The sequence below is a fragment of the Chrysoperla carnea genome, chromosome 1 (genome assembly GCF_905475395.1).
Source record: "Chrysoperla carnea chromosome 1, inChrCarn1.1, whole genome shotgun sequence".
NCBI lineage: Eukaryota > Metazoa > Arthropoda > Insecta > Neuroptera > Chrysopidae > Chrysoperla > Chrysoperla carnea.
Genome location: NC_058337.1, coordinates 71124924 through 71147439, shown reverse-complemented (window position 1 = coordinate 71147439; position 22516 = coordinate 71124924). Strand labels below are relative to the sequence as shown.

General features: G+C 28.2%; 1 protein-coding gene across 2 annotated transcripts in view; it reads right to left on the bottom strand.

Annotated features, from left to right (window-relative positions):
* Positions 1–22516, bottom strand: part of LOC123291131 (elongation of very long chain fatty acids protein AAEL008004-like) — a 57902-nt gene that overhangs the window by 13443 nt on the left and 21943 nt on the right. For both annotated transcript variants that reach the window (XM_044871597.1, XM_044871598.1), the window contains exon 2: positions 2082–2168. In XM_044871597.1, the coding sequence (XP_044727532.1) occupies positions 2082–2139 (58 nt within the window). In that variant the 5' untranslated portion in view covers positions 2140–2168. The remainder of the gene's footprint in view (positions 1–2081; positions 2169–22516) is intronic.

The following is a 22516-nucleotide window of genomic DNA, read 5'->3' as shown; positions in this document are numbered from 1 at the left end:
TATATATATATATATATATAGCATATGTTACCCAAATTTTCGCCGTTGTCATATGACGTAGAGTGAGAATTTCGATTAGATATATTTTTATATGGAAACAATTTATTTCAAAATTTTTCTCAAGTCATGTACATTATACCCTAATTATTACAAATTATCAAATTATTATATTTTCATTATGGAAGGATGAGAAAGTACACATTAAATTTAGTAGTAGATAAATTCAAATTTTTTAGCATTCCTTGCGCTCCCACTTTATTTTCATACGATATATAACATAGAGAAATCTGTTGGCATTCAAATGGCTTATCCTTCTAATAAGGATATAATAGACAGTTATAGTTGCTAAACATTAGGTAGGTATTTGGGTAATAGTGAAAGGTTAATGCAACTCTGTTATAATATCTGAAAAAATTCGACAAACTAAATGGTGGGTCCTGGAGACCAGTTGCCATGATACTTAAAACTTTAACTCATATTATATATATCGATAAAAAAGATTTGAGGCAAGTAGAGATTTCGACAGAATAATATTTTTTTGGTCAAAGATGGATAGATCATATATATCCATATAAGTTTAAAATATACACAATCAAAACTTTATATTACGATCGTGTAGATTTAATTGTATAAAATATTGATCCGGATGGTCAAAAATACATAATTATGTTAATATATTTTGGGATTTTGAAAAAAAATTTGTTTTCTTCTCTTTTGACAAACTGGAAAGATATCCCTGTATATTATAAATGTGAAAGTAAGGATGTTTCTTTGTTTGTTACGCGCTCACGCAAAAAAACTGGCGAATGGTTTTGAATGAAACTGTACAACAATATAGCTCATACATCAGAATAACACAAGAGCTGTAGTTTATAAATATACATTTTAAAAATTTTTAATTTAATGTAATCTGACATTATACTGCTCCATCTATGGTCATCATTTTGAATCATAAATTAAAGATTTCAGTAAAAATTTAAAATATTAAATGTCAAACAATTCATGGCTATCATTTCTGATATACTCAATGAATTATGACTATTTTACACTTTAAAAAATTGAAAACTGCAATCCTTTCGAGAGTTATGGAAGAGGGATAAGTGAGATCAAGAGACGCGGAGGCTATAAAGCGGTGGTTTTTACTTTTAAGCCCAGTGAAGCGGCGGGTATCAGGAAAGTCATGTATAAGTTTTATAACAAAAGTGTTTTTATTTTTTCATGATAATTTTAAAGTTACAGACAGTTTTAAAAGAACTTTTCAAAAGAGAAACGAAAACTCCCGTCAAAAAAAAAATGTTCGTAAAACATCGTTGTGGCGTAATAATGTTAATTGAAGAGTATACACACATGTATACAATTATTAATTAACATTATGACGTTACACGATCTTTTACGAACATTTTTTCTGTCGAGTGTCTTCGTTTTTCTTTTGAAAAGTTCTTTTAAAACTGCCTGAAACTTTAAAATTATCATGAAAAAATAAAAAATTAAAACAGTTTTAAATAAAACTTATTTGATCTTTCCATTTTTGTCAAAAAAAGACAAACATTTCTTTTCAAAATCCCAAAATATATGAACATAATTATGTATTTTTGACCATCCGGATTCGTATTCTATACAATTAAATCTACACGATCGTACTATAAACATAAGTTTTGATTGTGTTTATTTTAAAAAAAATTCCCTCAAACTGGCTTTTTAAAAAAAAATTTTCCCAAATAGTAAGTAATTTTAAAATTATTTATTCACAACAAAAGAGTTTTGATTAAAGATTAATGAACTACGACAATAGAATGCATTTTACTTTATTTAATTCTTTTTTCCATGATTTATAAAATAAATTCCAGGCGTGCCTTTACATACTAGATAATAAATTATAATCGTTTTATTTTCCGGTTTACAAATAAAAATAAAACTATAACCAGACACAGGTAAAATTTTTGGTGAATCTTGTGAGTATATCAAAGGTCATTCAATTCCTTTTTGTTCACAGACAAAAAATAAGAAGAAATTTAATTATATTATTAAATCAATGGTTTATTTATTCTTGTTTTGTTTATTATTAGGAAAAATTTACTTACCACCTTTAGTTTCTATCGTATATCTGTAGTAATCCATTACATACGCTAAACCAGACATATTGTTGTTTACAGTTTGAAAACTATCAGCTGAAACAATAAGAAGTTTTTGATTAAAATAATTTCACGAATTTTTATAGAGCATTATGAAATGTTTTTACATATATACAAGTTTATTAACAATTATTCAGTTTTCAACCTCTCCTAATTATCGTACCTACCACTTTAAGAATTTGATAAAATGTACAATTATGTATAGGATGCAATTCTAATACAAGAAGCCATGAATACAATTGACAATTTTGGTGGAAGCGACGAGAAAAATTTTATTATATTAAAAAATGATTATTATTATTAATCCTAATAGTTTTTTAAAGGTAAACTTCCAGACAGCGAAAGATACATAGTCTGAATTCCAAATGGACATACATCTATAAATGTTTTTATACTATATAATATAAAAGTAATATAACCGAATATAAGATATGTTAATAAAATAATGTATAAGAATAATTCAAAATTCAAGAAGTAAATTTAAAACCAATTTACCGTTAACTTCTTAAATTAAAGAAAATTTTTATTGCCAAGTAATTTACAAAATAAAAGTCTTTTATTTAAAAAAAATTATAAATTACAATTTTAGCACGGAATTTTTTGTTTTAATGAAGAAAAAAAAATCCTTTGAATTAAAAATAAATTATAATTTATATAATAATTTTTTTGTAATAATTCTAGAGAGAAAACTTTGAAAATTGAGGCGTTAGCATAATAAAACATATAGTCCTTAAACTGGCATGTTTAAGGCTTAGGTCTGAGAAAACGGCTCATGAAATATGAAGGCCAGTCTGTGCAAATTTTATTTATATTAATTAAACAATTGTGTAAAAAGTAGAAAATTGTTCATTAATTTTCATACTCCCGTTTTTTCGACATGTTTGTTGTAGAGGTCACACCAAACGGCCCATATTTTCGTAGGCCATTATTATTCTCTCTTATTATATTCATAAAAAAATAAATGTACATACTGGCCTACATATTCCATCCTACGCCTACGCCTTAAACATGTCAGTTTAACGACTATATGCTAACGCCAAAAATTTCGTAAATAAAAATGTTATAGGTTACACTGAAATGAAGTTTCGTGAGTGTGTATCTTAAGGTAGTACTATCGGTAATAGACTTTGCATCAGAATTTAATGAAACTGGGCATAGTTGTCCATTATTATATCATAATTACCCGACTAGAAATTGTCCCAGTACTTATATTGGGGCCCGCTTGGGATTTGTTGGGGCATGTCCCAATAGGTCTATCCCAATTGGGATCCGATTGGGAACCTTTTGGGATAGCCCAATGTAAAAATAGGCGATTTTATAATAGTTTTTCCCAACTGGGGCCTATTTGGGAACTTATTGGGAAAGCCCAAATTAAATTAAAATAGGTCTATCCCAATTGGGATCCAATTGGGAACCTTTTGGGATAGCCCAATGTAAAAATAGGCGATTTTAAATAGTTTTTCCCAACTGGGGCCTATTTGGTAACCTATTGGGAAAGCCCAAATTAAATTAAATGATAAACACAACGGTTTAATTGTTTGAGTGGGACCTGGTTGGGAACACGTTGGGATAGCCCGATGTAAAAATTAAATAATCTTTACTCTATTTTTACCGGATTTTGAAAAATTTGATTGCTTTGAATAAAGCAAATATATATGTTCTTAATCTTAGTACAGTTAATTGATTTAAAAAATTTCCAACTTTATTAAAAACAATCATAATTTTTCAATTAATTTTTTTTGTTTAAGTTATTTTTTTATAGTAAGTAAATAGTTATAAATTTAGAAAAAAATAATTTCCCTAAAAAAGTTTTAATTCAAAACGCTTTACTTCACTTTTAACTCTGTACTTTGAGTATTTATAAACTTTTCGTTTTTTACATAATCTATTTTTTTCTCTTAATATTATTCTGTTATTCCTATTTCCCTTCTATTTGAATCAAAAGTATCAGTTCTTCATTTTTGAATTTTCCGCGTTTTATTTATTTAAAACATTTCAACAGATGGCGCTACGAGAAGTTTTTTATTTGTCATAATAAAAACACTGTGATTAACAACTTATCGAGTATGAATCGAAAATAAGTGATTTTTTATAGTTTTTTTTTGTTATTTTAATTTATAAAAATTCAGCATCATACTATATCATAAAATTTTTTAAGTGCATTTACGTTTAATTGAATTATATTATTTTGACATATGTGTAACGAACTTTTGAGTGTAATTGAAAGTGAGGTTATGTAAAATGTGAACTTGGACTTCTACGGACCAGAAGTTTTTATTCAAGTATACAAGGTAAAAATTTCGATCACAAGTTATATTGTAATTATTTAAAAAAATAGTTCTTACATTAATAATTTTTTTTTTAAAATTATTATAGATGTCTTTATTAAAAAACTAGCTTCCAGTCCCGAAAACCCACTAGACGATAAAGAAATTTTGAAGGCAATGACAGCAGTGATACAAGGTGCTCGAGATTGGGATGGCCATCGTCTTCTTCGTTTAAAAAAATGATCATTCTATTGACTGAATCTATTGTATTTTTATAAATTTATAAATAAAAAAATTTGCTTGGTAATTTCCAGTTTATTTTTAATTTGAAGCTATAGGCTACATCATGATTGTATTGATTAACAAGGGGCAAATGATTTACAATAAGGTAAATTAAGCGGGAACAGACCGGGATTATTCGATTGGGAATCCATAGGGCTTGCACATTCGGGAACCTATAGGGACTGCCCAATTGGGAACCAATTGGGATAGCCCCACCGGGCCCCAAATAAGTTTCTGCGTTACAGCCCAATTTGGGGTCCCAATTGGGCAACCAAGCTGGGTCCCAAATGGGAGCACGTGAAAATTTCTAGTCGGGTAACCAGTTAAATTTTTAGTGGCCTTCAGAGAACTGAAAAATCTGAACGTCCAGTTTTGTGAAATAAAATAAAATCTGTGATTTCCTATAAGGATCAATGTTAAAATAACTTTTTTTCAGTTCTCTGAAGGCCCCTAAAAATTTAAATGGTTAATTCTGATATAATAATGGACAACTATGCCAAGTTTCATTAAATTCTGAATGCAAAGTTTATTACCGATAGTACTACCTTAAGTAATATTTTTTCATTTTAGTTTTAACGAGATTGGTCATCATAATATTAACATCAGCATAATATGATCAAAATTATTTTAATTATTTATTTATAGAAAAATTAAAGCTAAATAAAATTTTTTGTCTTATTTTTTATATTAAAATGGATACATATTATACATTTTTTCATGTGAAAAACAGTTATAAAAAATGTTTTTGGTAAATAATTTATTCAAGTTTTCTTTTTTATATAAACATAATCTTGAAACAAATTTAAACAAAATCCTTCTCAATGTCAAAATACTCATGAATAATTTTTTGGAATTTTCTACTGCTATATATATTAATCATTTATTAGTATTTATAAAAAATTTTTACAGTATTTTTTCAAATTTGTCATAAACTTCCCATTTGTTTGAGTTTAAAATATCATATTTACATCATTATATGGCCTTGCATTGCATGACTTGTTTCCTTTCAAAATATTTAAAATTTTAATATCTTCAGAATTGCTTGATTAATGTTTAGGATACTTAAAAAACATGTCGAGAATATTCTGCGGGTATCTCTACTATCTAATTTGTAAGAAGGATAAACATTCTTTATTTCTATATAGTAAAATATTTTGCATATCTCTTCTGACCTTATGCTTTCTGAAAAAAGCGTTTGGGCATGAAAACAATTCTATTATGCCATTCACTACTTTATACTAGTCATTGAAAGAATCATTAGAGAATTTTCTATTCAAAGAAAGATTGATTTTCAAAATTAGAAATTATACTAGCTATTATTATTTATGTTGTTTTGGTCATTAATTTTATTTCTCTGTAAAACAAGTATCTTTAGTTGTCAAATGTATAAAATAATAAGTATTCAATTGTCTTTAATTAATTTACGCGTATGCACAACGCTTAGTAATAACATTTACTGCATTTAATACTAATTGATTTAAAAAAAACTTTGCTTTATCTGTTTTCTAATTTTTTTTAATTGTTTGTGAGAACTTAAACCGTTTTAATGTCAATCAACATTGTCTAGCCGATAAATCTATCGGATTTTGATAATAATCTGGATGTTTTTCATTTTTGGATTTTTGTCTTGTAATATTTCGGCTCATAATCAGGTTTTCGAAAAGTTATCAGAGAAAGTTGAAAATTTAGGATCACTGCAGTTGTCTTGAGATATTGAGATTATTTTACTATATTAAGGGTTCGATAGCAAGCAAGGTCGATGCATAAATTCTTAACAAACAATTTTTTTTTATTCGTCTAAATCCGATCAATAGATGCAGAGATATTCTAGGTAACGTCATCAAAGAAAACAATATAGAGATAAAAAAACGAGTACAGAAGGTTGGGCGGATCGTTCCAGAACCGGAATACTCCATTTCTGTATTTTTTATAACAAAAGAAACTTATTAAAAAATTGGCCATTTCTCAAAACTTACCGAATTTTTTACCAATATCCGGTAGATTTATCCAACTATTAAAGATCAATACACCTACTTTATAAAACTACCTAAAAAATGAATATTTTTAACTTTCAATCTTTTATCTTTTATAGTCTCGTGAAATCCTCTAAAAGCTAAACATGAAGAAATTTCCCTAGTAAAAAAATAGAGCTTGTTGATCAACATCTTAAAGAACCTGAGATTTTCGTAGCCTCTTATGAAACTATAAGATACAGAAGGTTCCCGTTTTTTATGTAGTCATTGGTTTATAGCACTTAATTTTGTACCAACACAAGGTGACAATAGTAAGCAGATAGTAGACTTTTTTTACAGGCGGAATAGTAAAATTCAAAACGATTTATTCGTTATTAAAAATCTCAAAAATTTCTAGCTATGAGTACAATGGATACCCTGATGCTATGATGCTACTTGCTAATGATGCTATCATTTATAATGATGCTACTAATCGCCAAATTTTGTGTGTGTTAGCTAATGTTGGTTAGGTTATATTGGCTGTCCACGAAGGACCTAGGCTATAGAGCCCATTGTGACACCATACATGTGTTTTCCACCTTTCCGCTGATAATTTCCTTTATCAGCTCCTCAATTTCAGAGGCTTGAGTGCACCTCCTTCATGCATATACCATGCACTACACCAGCTCATCACCACTATTAATTAAACTAATTTTGTTGCGACGGCGCCTTTTAAGCCTTAACCAACTGAGCTAATAGGGCGACCTAACCTAGCCTAGCCTAGCTAATGTAAGTTTTTTTCTAGATGTTAAGATATTCTAAAGAGTACGTGCAATGATATCTATTGCTAATTACACATAATTGACCACACTGTCAGTACTTGATGTAAATGTGTTATCAATTATTGTAACCTCAACTTGTTATTAATATTATTATTATTTATAATACGTTTTAGAATTGATTTCACTTTTACATTATTTTAAATTTTTCTAAAAAAATTAATAGCTTATAAAATTAACATGCTTATAATATTAGTTTCTAAAGATAATAATCGTTTGTATAATGTTTTTTGTTCTAAGTTTTAATAGATCTATCATTTATGTATAATAATAATATTTAATTTTTAAATAAAGCATGAAATTAATTATATGCTTCAGTTATATTGATTGATAATAATATTGAAATTTATAATTTATTTATAATATAGAATACTAGCTGATACCCGTCCGCTTCCTTGGCTTCACAATAATATATTATTGCAAAACCTATACTACGTAAACTATGAATAAAAATTTTTTTTTAAATATGTGTTTATAGTGAATTAAATACTAATATTTCACATAACGTTTTGAAAATTTTCATTTAGTTTGATTTCTGAGTTGTAAAGATAGGAATATTTATAATAATAATAGCGATATCAACGACCACTTCAAAATCTCTCTTCCCATATTTTCTGCCAAACGTTCCCGGAACTTTTCTCATTTTATCATCATCTACTTGACCAACATAATGGTGAATAACTCTTTAATTTTATGATAAGAATAAAAAATAAAAGCTTCTTCTAAAGTACGATCCCAGTGAATATTGTCTTGAAGTAATCCAAGTGCTCCACAAGCTGCATGAAATGCTGGATGCGTTACTTCTTCTAACGTTTTCAAAGCATCAAATGAAATAGGACCACGAATCTCAAGTAAGAGAAGGTTTATGTAAATAGTGGCAGTCAACATTTCTGGGATTGACAGTTATACACTCTACCCAGCACATGGTCTTTTTTGATTTCTAATAACTCTGTAATGTCCCTTTTTTTATTTTCTTAGTAAGTTTTTTTTTCTCCAAACGTAATAGCCTGAAACTTCACTATATAAAAAATTTTGCGAGAATCTGCTTTTCAAAAATCGAAAAAGTCCATAAGCGTTGCTTGTGTAGGTTTCGTTATTTTTTTAACTACGCGATTTTATTAACTCTTCAGTGAAAAAGACTCTTTGACCCTTCTCAAGAAGAACAGCCAGATGAACAACAGGATTATATCTCTCGTGAATGTAGAAAAAAAATATACGCCTCATATACCTAGAAACCTCATCTAAAGTTTCAACGGTAAACACTGCCTAATTAGAGCCCTTATTTACGTATTAACAGATGTATGAAGAGTGAAATTACGTAACAGAATAAAGTTATATGATGCCATTCATCGACTATTTATATCATATTCACCTTCTTATCCATTTTCACCTGTCCACGTTTCCAAAATTTCAACACTCTATTTTTTAGAAAAGGACGTTTTCGCAGCTATAAGTTGTATTAAGGAATTGTCATTAATGAAACCTTCTTCACCATTTGACAAATGATAAAACTGGGACCTGCTGTTACAACTGAGATCATCATGTAGGTATATACAAAACTAATTTTGACTAGGAAGCAACTTTAAATATAACTATATCAATTTTCTTCATTTTTGCAAACTGTAAGAAAGATTATTTCAAACTACTATTACTTTTATTAATAAAATCAATTATAATAAAATCACCACTACATTTATAAAGTCATTAAACGAAAGTAATAGTAAAATATTATAGGTAATCCAAAAGTATGTACAGATTTATGATGTAGGCGTCAGTTTTTAATTATTGAGAAATGTTTTGATTGTACACAAACTCTTACTTATAATTTTTATTAGATGTATAGAATATAAACATTATATATGTATGTTATAAAATTTATAAGCAATTTGATTATAGTAAACATATGTTAGTTAATATAAGCAGAGACGTATTAACAGCTTTACTAATGACTTCATGCCACTCTTGCCCTTGAAGGTTACAAAAACAGCCTTTTTCATTATTTAGAGGATATTTTTGAATCTAAATATTAAGGGTAATTTTATTTATGGATAAGTGCCCTTATTTTACACTATTTCGTTTCAAATTATAACTTCCATTTTCCAAACTTTATCCGATAAGATTACTTAAAACTGTTTAAAAAAGTTGGGAAGATGAACATTTAGGACAAGTTAGAAAAGGGGAAGAATAAATGTCTATTAAAGTACCTATTATTGAATGTCACAGATTTTACGAGAAGAAGTACATTCTTGGACTTATTTGCAACAAGCTTTGGTGAATTTAGTCGTTAGGTGTTATTTTAACAACAGTGAGCAAGGGTGTTACTAAGAAAACTGCACTTTTTTAGTTCGCTAAATTTTTAATGGCCCCGATAAACTTGAATGCTTAATGCAAAGATACATTAAGTATTTCACACAAAATTAATTTACAATCTTGATTTCCAAATATATTTAACAGTAAGTCAACAACTATTCTAAGCACTGCACTACAGTATCGACCGTCCACTTTGACTGTCAGTAAGTTTCTGTTTATAAAGACTGTTCATATTGAACTCTCCATATCGACTGGTTTGTAATTGTAGTATTACAGTACCCATCATAACTACATTTTTAGACGGGGCTTTTTAGAAGGAAACCATGTTTTTTTTGTTATTCACAAAGCCATCTTTGTTGTTTGCTTAATTATTTTCTTCATAGTCACCTAAGATACCAGGCTCGTTACAATATGTATTTTCTTGCATCCTATTATAAGAAGATAATGGATTTTCCGACACTTGTCTGACCCTCAAAAAGCTGTAACATTCGAAGTTCGACATTTCTAATATTTCAAATACGTCAGATACGTCACTTTGTTGAGTATCGGATAATGGTTGAAAGTGAAAGAAGGCAGATATTAGAATATGAAAAGAAGGGAGATATTATTAAATTTTTAGCTAGTGGGATAATAAAAAATTTACTTTAATTTAATTTATCTCAGAAACTTAAAAAATTCTGCTCTCTCAATATCGCCCTTGTTCATTATTGTTATACGACGTACCTATACATCGACCCGAATTTTTAACTTCAAATAAACAAATAAAAAATGTATGGCAACTTAAATATGTTAAAACCGAGCATAAAATTTTAAAAAAAAGTTTTAACTTAGCCTCATACTTTTGCTATAGAAACGTTTTTAATAGATTAAATTTATAAAAAATTTTTCAAACTAACTCGAAGTGAGATCATAATTATTACACACGAAACGTAGAATGTTAAAAAAACACAAAGAAATGTTAAACCAGAAAGAAACACAGAAGAATGTTAACTACACAACTAGAATGTTAACATCCAAATACAGTTAAACTTGGCAGTATAATCAATAAACCAAGAAATATATATATTTACAACATTATCCAAAATAATAGAAAAATTAATTATAGTTAAATTATGGTTTACTAAGTTACAAAACTATTAGGAAACTTTATCCTCTTAGTAAAAAATTCAAAGATTAAACATAAAATTAATTTATATATGTTTTTATAAACAATATCAGGGAAAATCCTCTGGTTAGCCAAAAAATACAGAGGTTAAATAGAAAAATTAATTTATTTTTTACTTATTTTGTAGTCAATGTTTCGTTGTGGTATCCAAAAATTTTCATCTCTATAATTACTTATGTCTTAATAAAACAAGAAGGTTTTAAACCTATAATTATATAAACTAATTTTTCCTCAATTTATCATAAGAACTAAAACATTTTTAGCCTTCAAATGAGTAAAGACTTTTTTTTAAATTTTTTATTTATTTAGGGGGGCGGGGGAGTTTGTAATTAAATGATTGTTACCGACAAGAAGTAACAAGCGCTAATCGTATCTTATTAAGTGAAAACAAACAATTGACTGAGTTAATTATTGAAATACCATGTGTAGACAGTGTTGATGAGAGAATCGTTTGTTTTTTTACGTCACGTAAGTAAAGAAAGATATCCCCTCTTAGATAGCCACCCATACATAACTGATATTCCCATATAATACATACTATAAAATTTACATCTACTTTGCGCCCTCACGGGTAAACAGTGATGTTTACAAAAAAATGTTTCAAACAAAAGTTGTTTATTATTTTATAAGGAACATTTTCATGTTTCAAACAAAAGTTGTTTATTATTTTATAAGGAACTTATTTTTTTTCATTTGTTGTATATCTAACGGTTTACAAGATAAGTCCTACGGACACAAGACCCAATTGACCTTTTTCGTTTTTTTTTTTTTTGCGTGTCGACATACAGACAAATGAAAAAGAACTAATTATGTGATTATATGAACACCTGAACCAAAATTTTGTTCGCAGCATCAATATTTTTAAGCGTTACAAAATTGGGACTAAACTTAGTATACCTTCATATATTTCATATATACATGGTATAAAACTTAATAACTAATTGAGAATACCAATAAAATCTTAAGTAAACTCATTACTTGAATGTTATGTATAAAATAATAGAACAAAACTAATAGTAATATATAAAATGAAAGAACTTTCAACTGAAATTGTTCAACTTGAAGTAGACACTTTATGTTGCATAATATGATGATATTACACAAATAGAATCCGTTAGGGGACACGTATACGAAAACATAATTTTTGGGTTGCTCGACTGCGTAAGCTCGGTTCGACATAATCGATGGAATTGTTTGTGACTACTTTTAAGGGCACTGGATCAATCTTCACAATTGGCCGACGTTCGCGTGTTGTTCGATTATATACTGAAATGGTTAGTTTAAAATTGTTTCCGCTGAAGATTAGCTATTAAAGAAAGATTTAAAAAAAAGTAGGATCATATTAACGATATGATGTAATGAAAATCATCTGGTACACTGCAACTATCTAAAACTGAATCATTTCTAAAAACATTTCAATAATTTGTGTTATTCAATTTTGCATGTGAAGTTGCATAATTACGACTCACATTTTGATATCATAAAATCACACAATTTGTTATAAAATATTCTTTCAAATATAACAAACTATTTTTATAATATCTCTTGTGCAGGTTGTTTAATTTTAGTTTAAATTTTAGAAAAAGTGCTTTTTTATTTTTATTACTGCCAATCATTTACCCACAAACTACCATTGGTACCTACTAATCATTTTCTACATTTCATACATAGTTGATGTAAACAATCCGAAACTCTTATGATTCTTATGAATATTTGTTAATTAATTAACGCTAAAAATTATGCTCCCTTTGAACTTGTTTCGCTTAGATACATAATCCATAAAAGAATCTAGCAGAATCCAAAGAAATATTTTTGTGTTGCTTTTAAATCTTACTTACTTACTTTTATCACAAAAAGGTCTTGAAAATAAAGGATAAATTATTAAATGAAGTTATGGACTGCATAGTGTCTCTTACAGAATAGAATATTTTTCAGGATAGAGAAAAATGTATTCTGCTTATTAATATAAATCGCCAACGTTGTGTGCGTAGTCATGGTAGGGGCAATAAAATCGAAGCCGGCGCTTCCAGTGAAAAATTTTGGCGTTAAAGGAGCCTGTTATGACTAATTTGTAATTCTTTACATGTTAATGTTATAGTAAATGTCAAATTAAAATTTTTGAAAAAAACTAATTTATTAAACTTCTTTCATTAAAAATTGTGAAAATAAGAAATCAAATTGCACAAATATTATTTTTCAAATGTTAATTATCATAATTATTTATTTAAATTTGTGAGACAATAATATTAAATTTTCAATGTAAGTCAAGAATGCAATCCATACAATTATATATGCATCCATACAATTCTATAATTAAAGTAGTGTATCGTTACCATGGAAACGCCTCTAATGAAACTCACACACGGTGGGACTAATAGATTTTTTTAAATATTTAATGTTTTTGTAAATTGTGTGAGCTTTGGATTATAACTCTATCCTGATAATATTCGACTGAGCAAATCGTTTTTATAAAACCAAATTCAGAGCCATTGCGCGTTACCCATTGATCTGAAATCTTCCACCATATCTAGTAATTTGACGACTTTTTCTTTAAAATTACCAGAATTTTACATTTAACTCAACCACTTGCATCTTAGTTAATAATAATTTTTTTGTGTTTTCTTACGATTCGGTCACATTTTTATAATTACGTCTAGTTTTACATTTTTGGTTGATTTTTATCAATTTGGATCCAGTCTGTCTGTTACTTATTTTTAAATAGACCGCATTTATATACAACACATTTTTTGGCACCTTATGTTTCATTAATAATTTTTGGTTAATAATTTCCGGATTGGCGAACCGATGTCCTTGTATAAGACCAATTTAATAATGATATTAAATATAATTATTAATTTATTCTATTGATTCAAATACAGGTTTTAACACCTTTTTTTAAAATTGCATCTCATGGTCTATTATGTCTATTACAAACTCTACAATGAGAAGCAAGGTCTTATTTTGACAGTGCTCTTTAATACCTAGAGCAAATTTTCTATCACGCAAAATATCCATAGAAATAATTCATATATAATTATGTTAATTATAAGTTTAGTGTCGTCCCTTCTTTTTAACAATAAATATAATTAAATTCCGATAGGAATTGGTTTCGTTTTAAATTAAAATATTATTAGAGGTTCTTTAGAGTATTTTAGAGACTTTTTCATGCGCTTACCATCAACTCCAATCACTTACAAATAAAGTCTCTTCGACTTTGTGTTCTTTATTTAAATCCAATTAACACTTTTTTAGTTAAACGTCATACTATTTTTGATTGACTGAAAGCACGGTTAACACATTAATTTTTAGAAACACAACTCAATGCAGTGAGTGTCTGTCAGATGAGTCTTTTGTTTCTACCCTCTCTCAGGCAAGCACTTTTCAAATGGCACAGGACTGCCATTTCTCCCTAAAGCAAAGCTAACGGCGAGAACAGTAGAGAGAGCAGCAGGAAAACATGCACCTGCTGAGGTCGAGGTCTAGTCCTCGGTTGTTGTGTACTTTATACTGCGCATCCGGCTGTCTTTTGTATTCAATTTTTGTCTTTTGAATCAATTGAAAGTCATTGAAAACAATTTCAATTGTTTTAAATCAATAATGTTAATTCAGACATGGTTGTTTATAGCTTGCCATAGGAGGTTGGTTTCATATCCTTATATAAATATATATGTTCTTGGCTAACGGACATCACAAACAGCTAAGATAAAACCATCCTGAAAAAATTATTAACACATATGGTCAGACTAAAATCGGAGAAGTATTCAAATAATTAGGAAGTAAAAATATTGCCTTCTTTCCAAGGACTTCTTTACGCGGATTAAGGTGAATAAATTATGATTTACTACCTCAGATGATCTCCTTGCTATTAAAAGTTTGGTCGCCCAATCTTACTACCTATCACTACTCTCTTAAGTTTGAAATAGTGAAAATATTGAATGGTAACAACAAAATAGTGATTTGTTATACTTTTCACTATTTCATTTTAAGAGAGTAGGCGTAGGAACTAATATCACTGAGAGTTTAAATTGGTTGACAATAAAATTTTTTTTCTGGTTTGGAAAAACTAGATTAAAATGGTTCTAAGATTAGTGGCCCATGTTGCATAAAAATGATTCAAGGAAATAATTTTTGGGTTCATTAGTTGAAGTAAAACCGTCCCTGATTTCTCTAAAATCGTACGATAAATCTTATTATACAGTACACAGTATACGCTCTGTAAAAGAAATAGGTATTATAGGTTATCAGATACATACAGCATCCAATATACTGTGAACAAATATAATTATTTAATAGTTGTGAGTATAAATTGTGTAATTTCACCTTTTCCTTTGTTTCATGAGTTGTAGTTAAAAATATTTTTAATAATAATAATCATAATAATTTTTATTTTACTTGAATAAATACAACATTTACTAAATAAAGTTACATGTTCAAACTCAATACAAAATAATAACGCATTACTTAAGCTTTATTAATTGTGTGTATACTAGGTAGGTACAATAACTTGTCCTATACCTACATATTTATTGTATTTTCATGTTAATGAAACAAAAAATACCAATCATATTGACTCATTCTTAATTGTATGCGATTTGTAATTAATCAAATGGAAAATTTTTCTAATATTAATTAGAAACTAACTATTTGAAACCAGAAAAGTTTTAAAAATTGAATTTAGTTCATGAACTTAACACCTATCTTTCATTCTGATACTCCTATTCCGTACTAATTCATTGTGAATGAAATGAGAAGCTTTATAAAATGTGCAAGCACTTCGTAGAAATTCGATGTGTAATAAATATAAAGTTTCTGTGTAAGCGCCACATAGGCTATGTATACCGGCTTATGTTTGCTGGTTCGGAGTTAAAACCAAAAAATAAAACTGCAACATACACTAAAAACAGGTTACCTAGGAAACGAAAACTTTTTCATTCGATTCAGGTTGATATGAATTTTGAGAAAATTCAAAAGAAAGTTTTCAGAAGTTATAGAAATCAGAGATAATTTAAAGTAAGTACAATACAATTTTTATGTTATGTCATAATATATCCTAATCAAACCAAACGTAACGTACTCGCATATTGGGTTGACTACTAAAACAGAAGTATGTCTTTTTTAAACTAATACTACAATTATTTCATACAATAAAGAAAGAAAGAGAAATAAATGGACTATCCATTTTCGTTTTTATATTGACACTACCCTGAACTATCCTCTTTCCTGGGAAACATTCCCGCTCCCCCCTCATATACCCTTGTGCAAGCGTTACAGTAATGTACGCGTCATGCTATTTTATTTGATACTTCACTTGGGTATATTTGAAAATATTCGATTATTCATCCCCACTTTCTCGCAACGCAAAATATGGGCTTAACGAAAAAAAAATATTTTCCAAGATGGTGGCGAAAAAGTTAATTCTTCGAATATACAAAAGGTGTCCAAACAACCCCCTATCGAAAGAAATAATAAAAAATCTAGTGTCACGAACTTTTGGGACAGTCCGTAACTGTACTGAACTAAAATGGTCATATTTTTAAATTATTCCTAGATTAGCTATTTCTAGTATGTAATCTATAACGTTTACCTAAAGTAAGAAAATCGGTAAATAAACAGAAATGACCACTTGTCAAATAACTACTAGTTTTAAAGAAATTTTCTGTTTTTTACAGATTTATCTAAATAATCCCTCTTAATTATTATACTTTTTCTTTCATATGCTCGAGTGTAGTTCAAGACTATCAACTTTTATTTTATCAAGATACTATATTTGCAAAACAAGACATTTTCAAGAACAAAATTTCAAACCTTTCGAGACAAAATAATATTAGGTACATAATAGGATAATCAAAAGAAAAAATATATATAAATCGAATCATTTAAATAAATTAAAATTAATTCGAATAATTAATTTTTTTTTAAAACATACCAATAGGTAGAAATATAAACTTTTAATTTTCTTGTAATAATAATCCTTGACACTTTCATTGTATGAAAGGTTTTTGTTATTTACCTTGCCAAAATTAAAATCGAATTCAAGTTAATTAGCATATAAAAATAAAGAAATACCTTACATTTAATAATTTCAGGGAATTTACGTTTAATAATTTCAGGGAAAAATAAATTGTACGGATTTATATCACGTCAACCGATTTCGATGATTCTTTTTTTAGTGATAAATTAATTAGTAGCACTTCAAGTTCACTAAAAATCACAAAATAAAAAAACTTTTACCAAAAAGAAACCGACTTCAAAAGAAAAATGCACTAAAAAGTAAAAAAATAACGATAATATCATGTAGTTAAAATTATTGTTATTTTTGGAGTCGGTGTCAGCCAAGCGAATTTAGCAAACTGTTCTCTCAGAGTTTTTTCCTTGGCTGACACCGACTCCAAAAATAACAACAATATTAACTACATGCATTACATACATTTTATCTTTTAAGTGCATATTAATTTGTTTTGGAAAAGTTTTTCTTTTTGTTTAAAGTTTTTTTTATATATTATTACTCTCATAACTTTAATACGAACCTAAATTTATCATAGCTTTTCGAGCCAATTTATAAAAATTACGGTATTTTGAACTGCGCCAATGGGACTTTTGTTTGACAGATTCGAAAGTGTAAGATAGAAAATTATCTAAGTAACTTGCCAGTTATTTATAATTTTTTTCGACAATTACGTCCTTATTTTGTGTATTAATAAATCTGATACAATACGAAGATCATAATGACGCACCCTGTGTTTTTATAAAATGAACTTTGATACTATAACTGACAAACACACAGTATATGGTAATTAGGTAGGTGTTATTAGGATAACAAGTAATTAGCAATGATGTTATGATTAATATATTAAATGTAGAAATTTCTCTTTTCTAGAAGTTAAAAAAAAATTGTTAAATATTTACATTACAGACAACGCATAATAATAATTGTATATGACGTATTTTTTCTAATGACTATATATAAAATTTCAATAATTTTTTTTAACCTTTGAATATTTGAATATTGATTAATAATAATGATTAGAAATTTTGGTTCTCGGGTGGAATCAATTGTTTTGAGAATTCTATTCAAAAAGTAAATTTCCAGGAATTTATGAAATTTTAACGCATTTTAGAAGTATGAGCCCAAGTATACAGTCAAAATCGGTTATAGCGACGAACCGGTTATAACAACGAAAAAGAAGGGTTCCGGCTGAATCCCTACATTAACGTAGACCGTAATATAGGTACAATTTTGAAACTTATAAACTTTACTGTGATCAATCGATATTGGAATAAGTAAACCATAACGAGTAACTTGAGCACATAATTTACACATTTTTCGGTTCCTTCAATGTCATTAAAATACTTTGTTTGTATTAACCTGAACTAAAGTCTAAATAGCTCCGTTCAGTGCTGGATTTAGGCTCAGAAACGTAAGGCATTTGACTAACTCCCCCCGCCTATTTTTGTAAGAATTTTATGCTTTTACATTCATAGTACGTGATACTAAACCTTTTTAAAAAAAAAAATAACTCCTGTAATTTAATGCAGAAAAAAATTCTCTGTAGTCTGAGGTAATATACTTACCCAGAAATTATGAAAGTTATTAATAATTTATAAAATAATTAAAATAAAACACATTTAAATTGAATTATTTTAATTATAATTAAATTATAATTAAAATAAAATCAATTTAAAAAAAACACACTCCATCATATTATTACATAATTTACTTGTTACATTTTCCAAAGTGAAATAATTAAACCAGTTACAAAATTATAGCGAACCTTAGGATAGAATGAATGTCCTCCAAGTTTTTCCATTCAAAAAATAATTGTTAACTTTCGTGTAAACACGCAAATTTTATTTAATAATAGGTATTGTATTCAGACTGTAAGTTTTATCGGGAAATTTTAAGTAATTAAAAAAAAATATAGATTTGTAAAAATTGAAAAAAAAAGAATTATTGAATAATTATTCGCGTTTTTTTACAGCATGCCAACTTTACGTGATTTCAAATCATACTACCTTCAACATTAGGGAACGAAAAAACATGATTCAATACAAGTGAAAACAAACAATTGACTGAGTTAATTGTTGAAATACCATGTATAGACAGTGTTGATGACGCAATCGTTTGTTTTTTGCCGTTTGAATAAAAAAAGATATCCACCTATAAATAGCCACACACACATAACTGATATTCCCATATTAATACATACTATAAAAATTTGCACCTAATAAGCGCCCTCATGGGTAAACAGTGATGTTTACAAAAAAATGTTTCGAACAAAAGTTGTTTTATAAGGAACATTTTTTATGTTTAAACTTTTATTCTATCTCTTTTACAAGATGGGTCCTACGGACCCAAGACCCAATTGACCTATATAGGTCAATGCGCTTATTTACGAATTCGACCTCACTTTTTACGTCTTGAGTACGCTATAAAAATTTCAGCTTGATATCTCTTTTCGTTTTGGAGTTATCGTGTTGACAGACAGACGGACAGACAACCGGAAATGGACTAATTAGGTGATTCTATGAACAATTATACCAAAATTTTGTTAGTAGAATCAATATTTTTAAGCGTTACAAACTTGGGACTAAACTTAATATGCTATGATATATTTCATATATGTCAATAGTATGACGTACAAATGTTGCATGTCCGTGATGTGACCTTATTAAAAAAATAATTTTTAACTTTATAATCACAATCAGTAATATTCAGGCAAATGATCAATTAAACCAGTTTATTTACCTTACTGAGATTAAAATTATACATATATGCATATAATAATATAATATAATAAGGAAAATTATAGCCATATTTTTCAAAATCAATGTCAAGATCAAATTAAATTAAATAATTAAAGAACATAATTTTCTTTGTGGTTATAAACAAAATATTTGTTTTGTATTATTATAAGAAAAATAAAACTTCCCCGTAAAATTCCAAAATAAAAAATTACATAAGTAGTAAGAAAATTACATAAGTAGTATAAATTCACCACAATACATAATTATAGTACAGCTACTTAAAACTAAAAATATTCTTATAAATAATTATTCTACTAAGTGTCGGTTAAAAGTGAATTTTCTTATAGACATTGAACTCATGTCAAAAAAATTGATCACTGAAAATAGTATTTCGAAACCTAAATCCGATGGATACATTATGGACTACTAGTTTGTTACATTTAAAACAAAATACTCTGTGCCCAAAAAATAAGGTGACATTGTATTTATTTTGAAAATTCTTTATTTATTCTTTCAAATCAATTTCATCCCCTTCAAAGTAATCCCCTCCCGATGCAATGCACTTATGCCAACGGATTTTCCAATCTTCGAAACACTGGTTGAAGTCACTTTCCGGGATTGGCTTCATTTCCGTCTTTGCCGTCTTCCGTCAAAACGGTGTTCCCGGAGCGGTCTTTTGAGCTTGCTGAACAGCCAGAAGTGAATTCGGTGGTTGCGGAACGATATGGGTTGAGTTGTTGACGAAATGATCACGAATTATGAATGCAGTATGGGATGGTGCATTATAGTGGTGTAAAAACTATGAATTGTCTTGATGAACACAGATGATGTTATTGTCGGTAATGTTAAATATATGCTCTGGCATCATATCGTGCTCATAATAAACGAACGCTAAACTTGCTAATAATAAACGAACGCAAGCCAATTCACTCTTCCCGTAAAACCAAATTTTGCTATAAACATACGGCAATTTCTAGCAGGTTTGACGCGAACAGATTACCTCTATATAAACAGCAAAATAGGCATATGCGTGAAATTCGTAAAATAAGTTTAAATCGAGGAAAATGCTTCAAACGAAAAATGTCAATTTCAAAGACATTGCACATCTTTTAAGGTTACATATTTCACTTCAATATAAGTTTTCTGGTTCAATTAAAACCATCCTCTAACTCATAACTGCAAACCTTAGACAAACACTTTAAATTAGAAAATTGTTCTTTTTAAAACCCCAAAATTTTTTTCCCAAGAGTGCCTAGATTCCTCAGAAAACATTCGAAAAAACAATTTTTGGGTAAAACTTTTCAGTCATTTTTTCTCTAAATTGTTCGACTTGCGGAAAAATGTTTCAAGCAAAAAATTTTACCATTTTAATCACAACAACTTTCGAATTTGAAGTGTTCATCTATCTATTTTCAAGTATGGAATAGAGTGAACTTTTCATTCAGCCTGAAATCTGGATCAATTTTAATGTCTGCATAAATGTGCGTCTATAGACCCAGCATTTTTTGCTTGAAGCTTTTTTATCAATAAAAATTATTTTTCCAGTTTCAAGTATATGTCAACTTAAAAAAGACACCCTATATAAACAATCAAATAAACAAACAAATAAGTCTAGATAAAATTATTGTCACAGTTGCATAGTGTTTTTCCGATTTTTCTTAGATTTAATGGAAAGTATCTAATAAATCTTTTTATATAACTTTGTATCATGGTAAACAGCGACTGTTACAATATGCGTTCATTCATTGTGTACCATTATTAGAAACCGAACAGACAAATCGAAAATATTTTTATAAATAAAAACTAAATGAAACAATTAGCAAATAGTAAATAGGTAAATGGTGGTAAAATGTCGAAGAGAGAACGCAAAAACGTTATTGCGTACGTTCTTGAGATAACGTTTTAGATTCTGATTCCTACCAGAAATGGATTATACAGACTCACCATCACACTGATAAGGGATGGGATGAATGACAGATTTGCACTTTAAATTCACCACATTCTTAAAAAAAAAAAAACTAATCTAATAAAAAACCTATGTGGGATTTTTCTTTCACAATCTTTAGAAATTATCCAGTTTTTAAAAAATATTTTAACGAAAAGTTAACTTTTCTCATTAGATACATTTCTAATTCGAAGTGTGTAAAGTGTGGTTTCTTTTCTAGCCATTTACCCATGGGATCTGAGTAAGGCACTATATTTTACAAGAAAAAGTTATTTATTTGAAATCAGGGTTTACTTTTGAATCTTTAAAACGTGAAAATCAAATAGTCATTTCCAGCTAATAAATTTGAATTTATCAAGTACTTGTTAAACATATGACATTTGTATTCTAAATTTCAACTTCCTATGTTTTTTAATTTTTGAAATTTCTTTGTGGTCATTAAAGATATTCAAGAACTATGTTACATATGTGATACATGTTATTAGACACATAAACATGATAACTAAGGATATTCGAGTATATTTTTAAGATCTCAGCACCGCGATAATAAAAAAATGAACTTTTCGTTAGGTCACCCAACTGATCATTTTCATTGAATAAAAAAATTATGGAACAATTATAGAATTATTTATTTATTTTGCAGAAATTTTTGTATGATTGTGTTTAAACGTGCTTTTGACAGCTGATTTACTGATTGAAAAGAGAAAATACTTTGTACTTTTGACTTTTACTTTTTCGTTAACGTCACTGTTACCCGTGAGGGCGCAAATTATATAGTACGTATTATATGGGATATCAGTTATATGTGTGTGACATATATGAAGGTGTAGCTATCTAAGAGTGGCTATCTTTTTTTACTTCCACGACGTAAAAAAACAA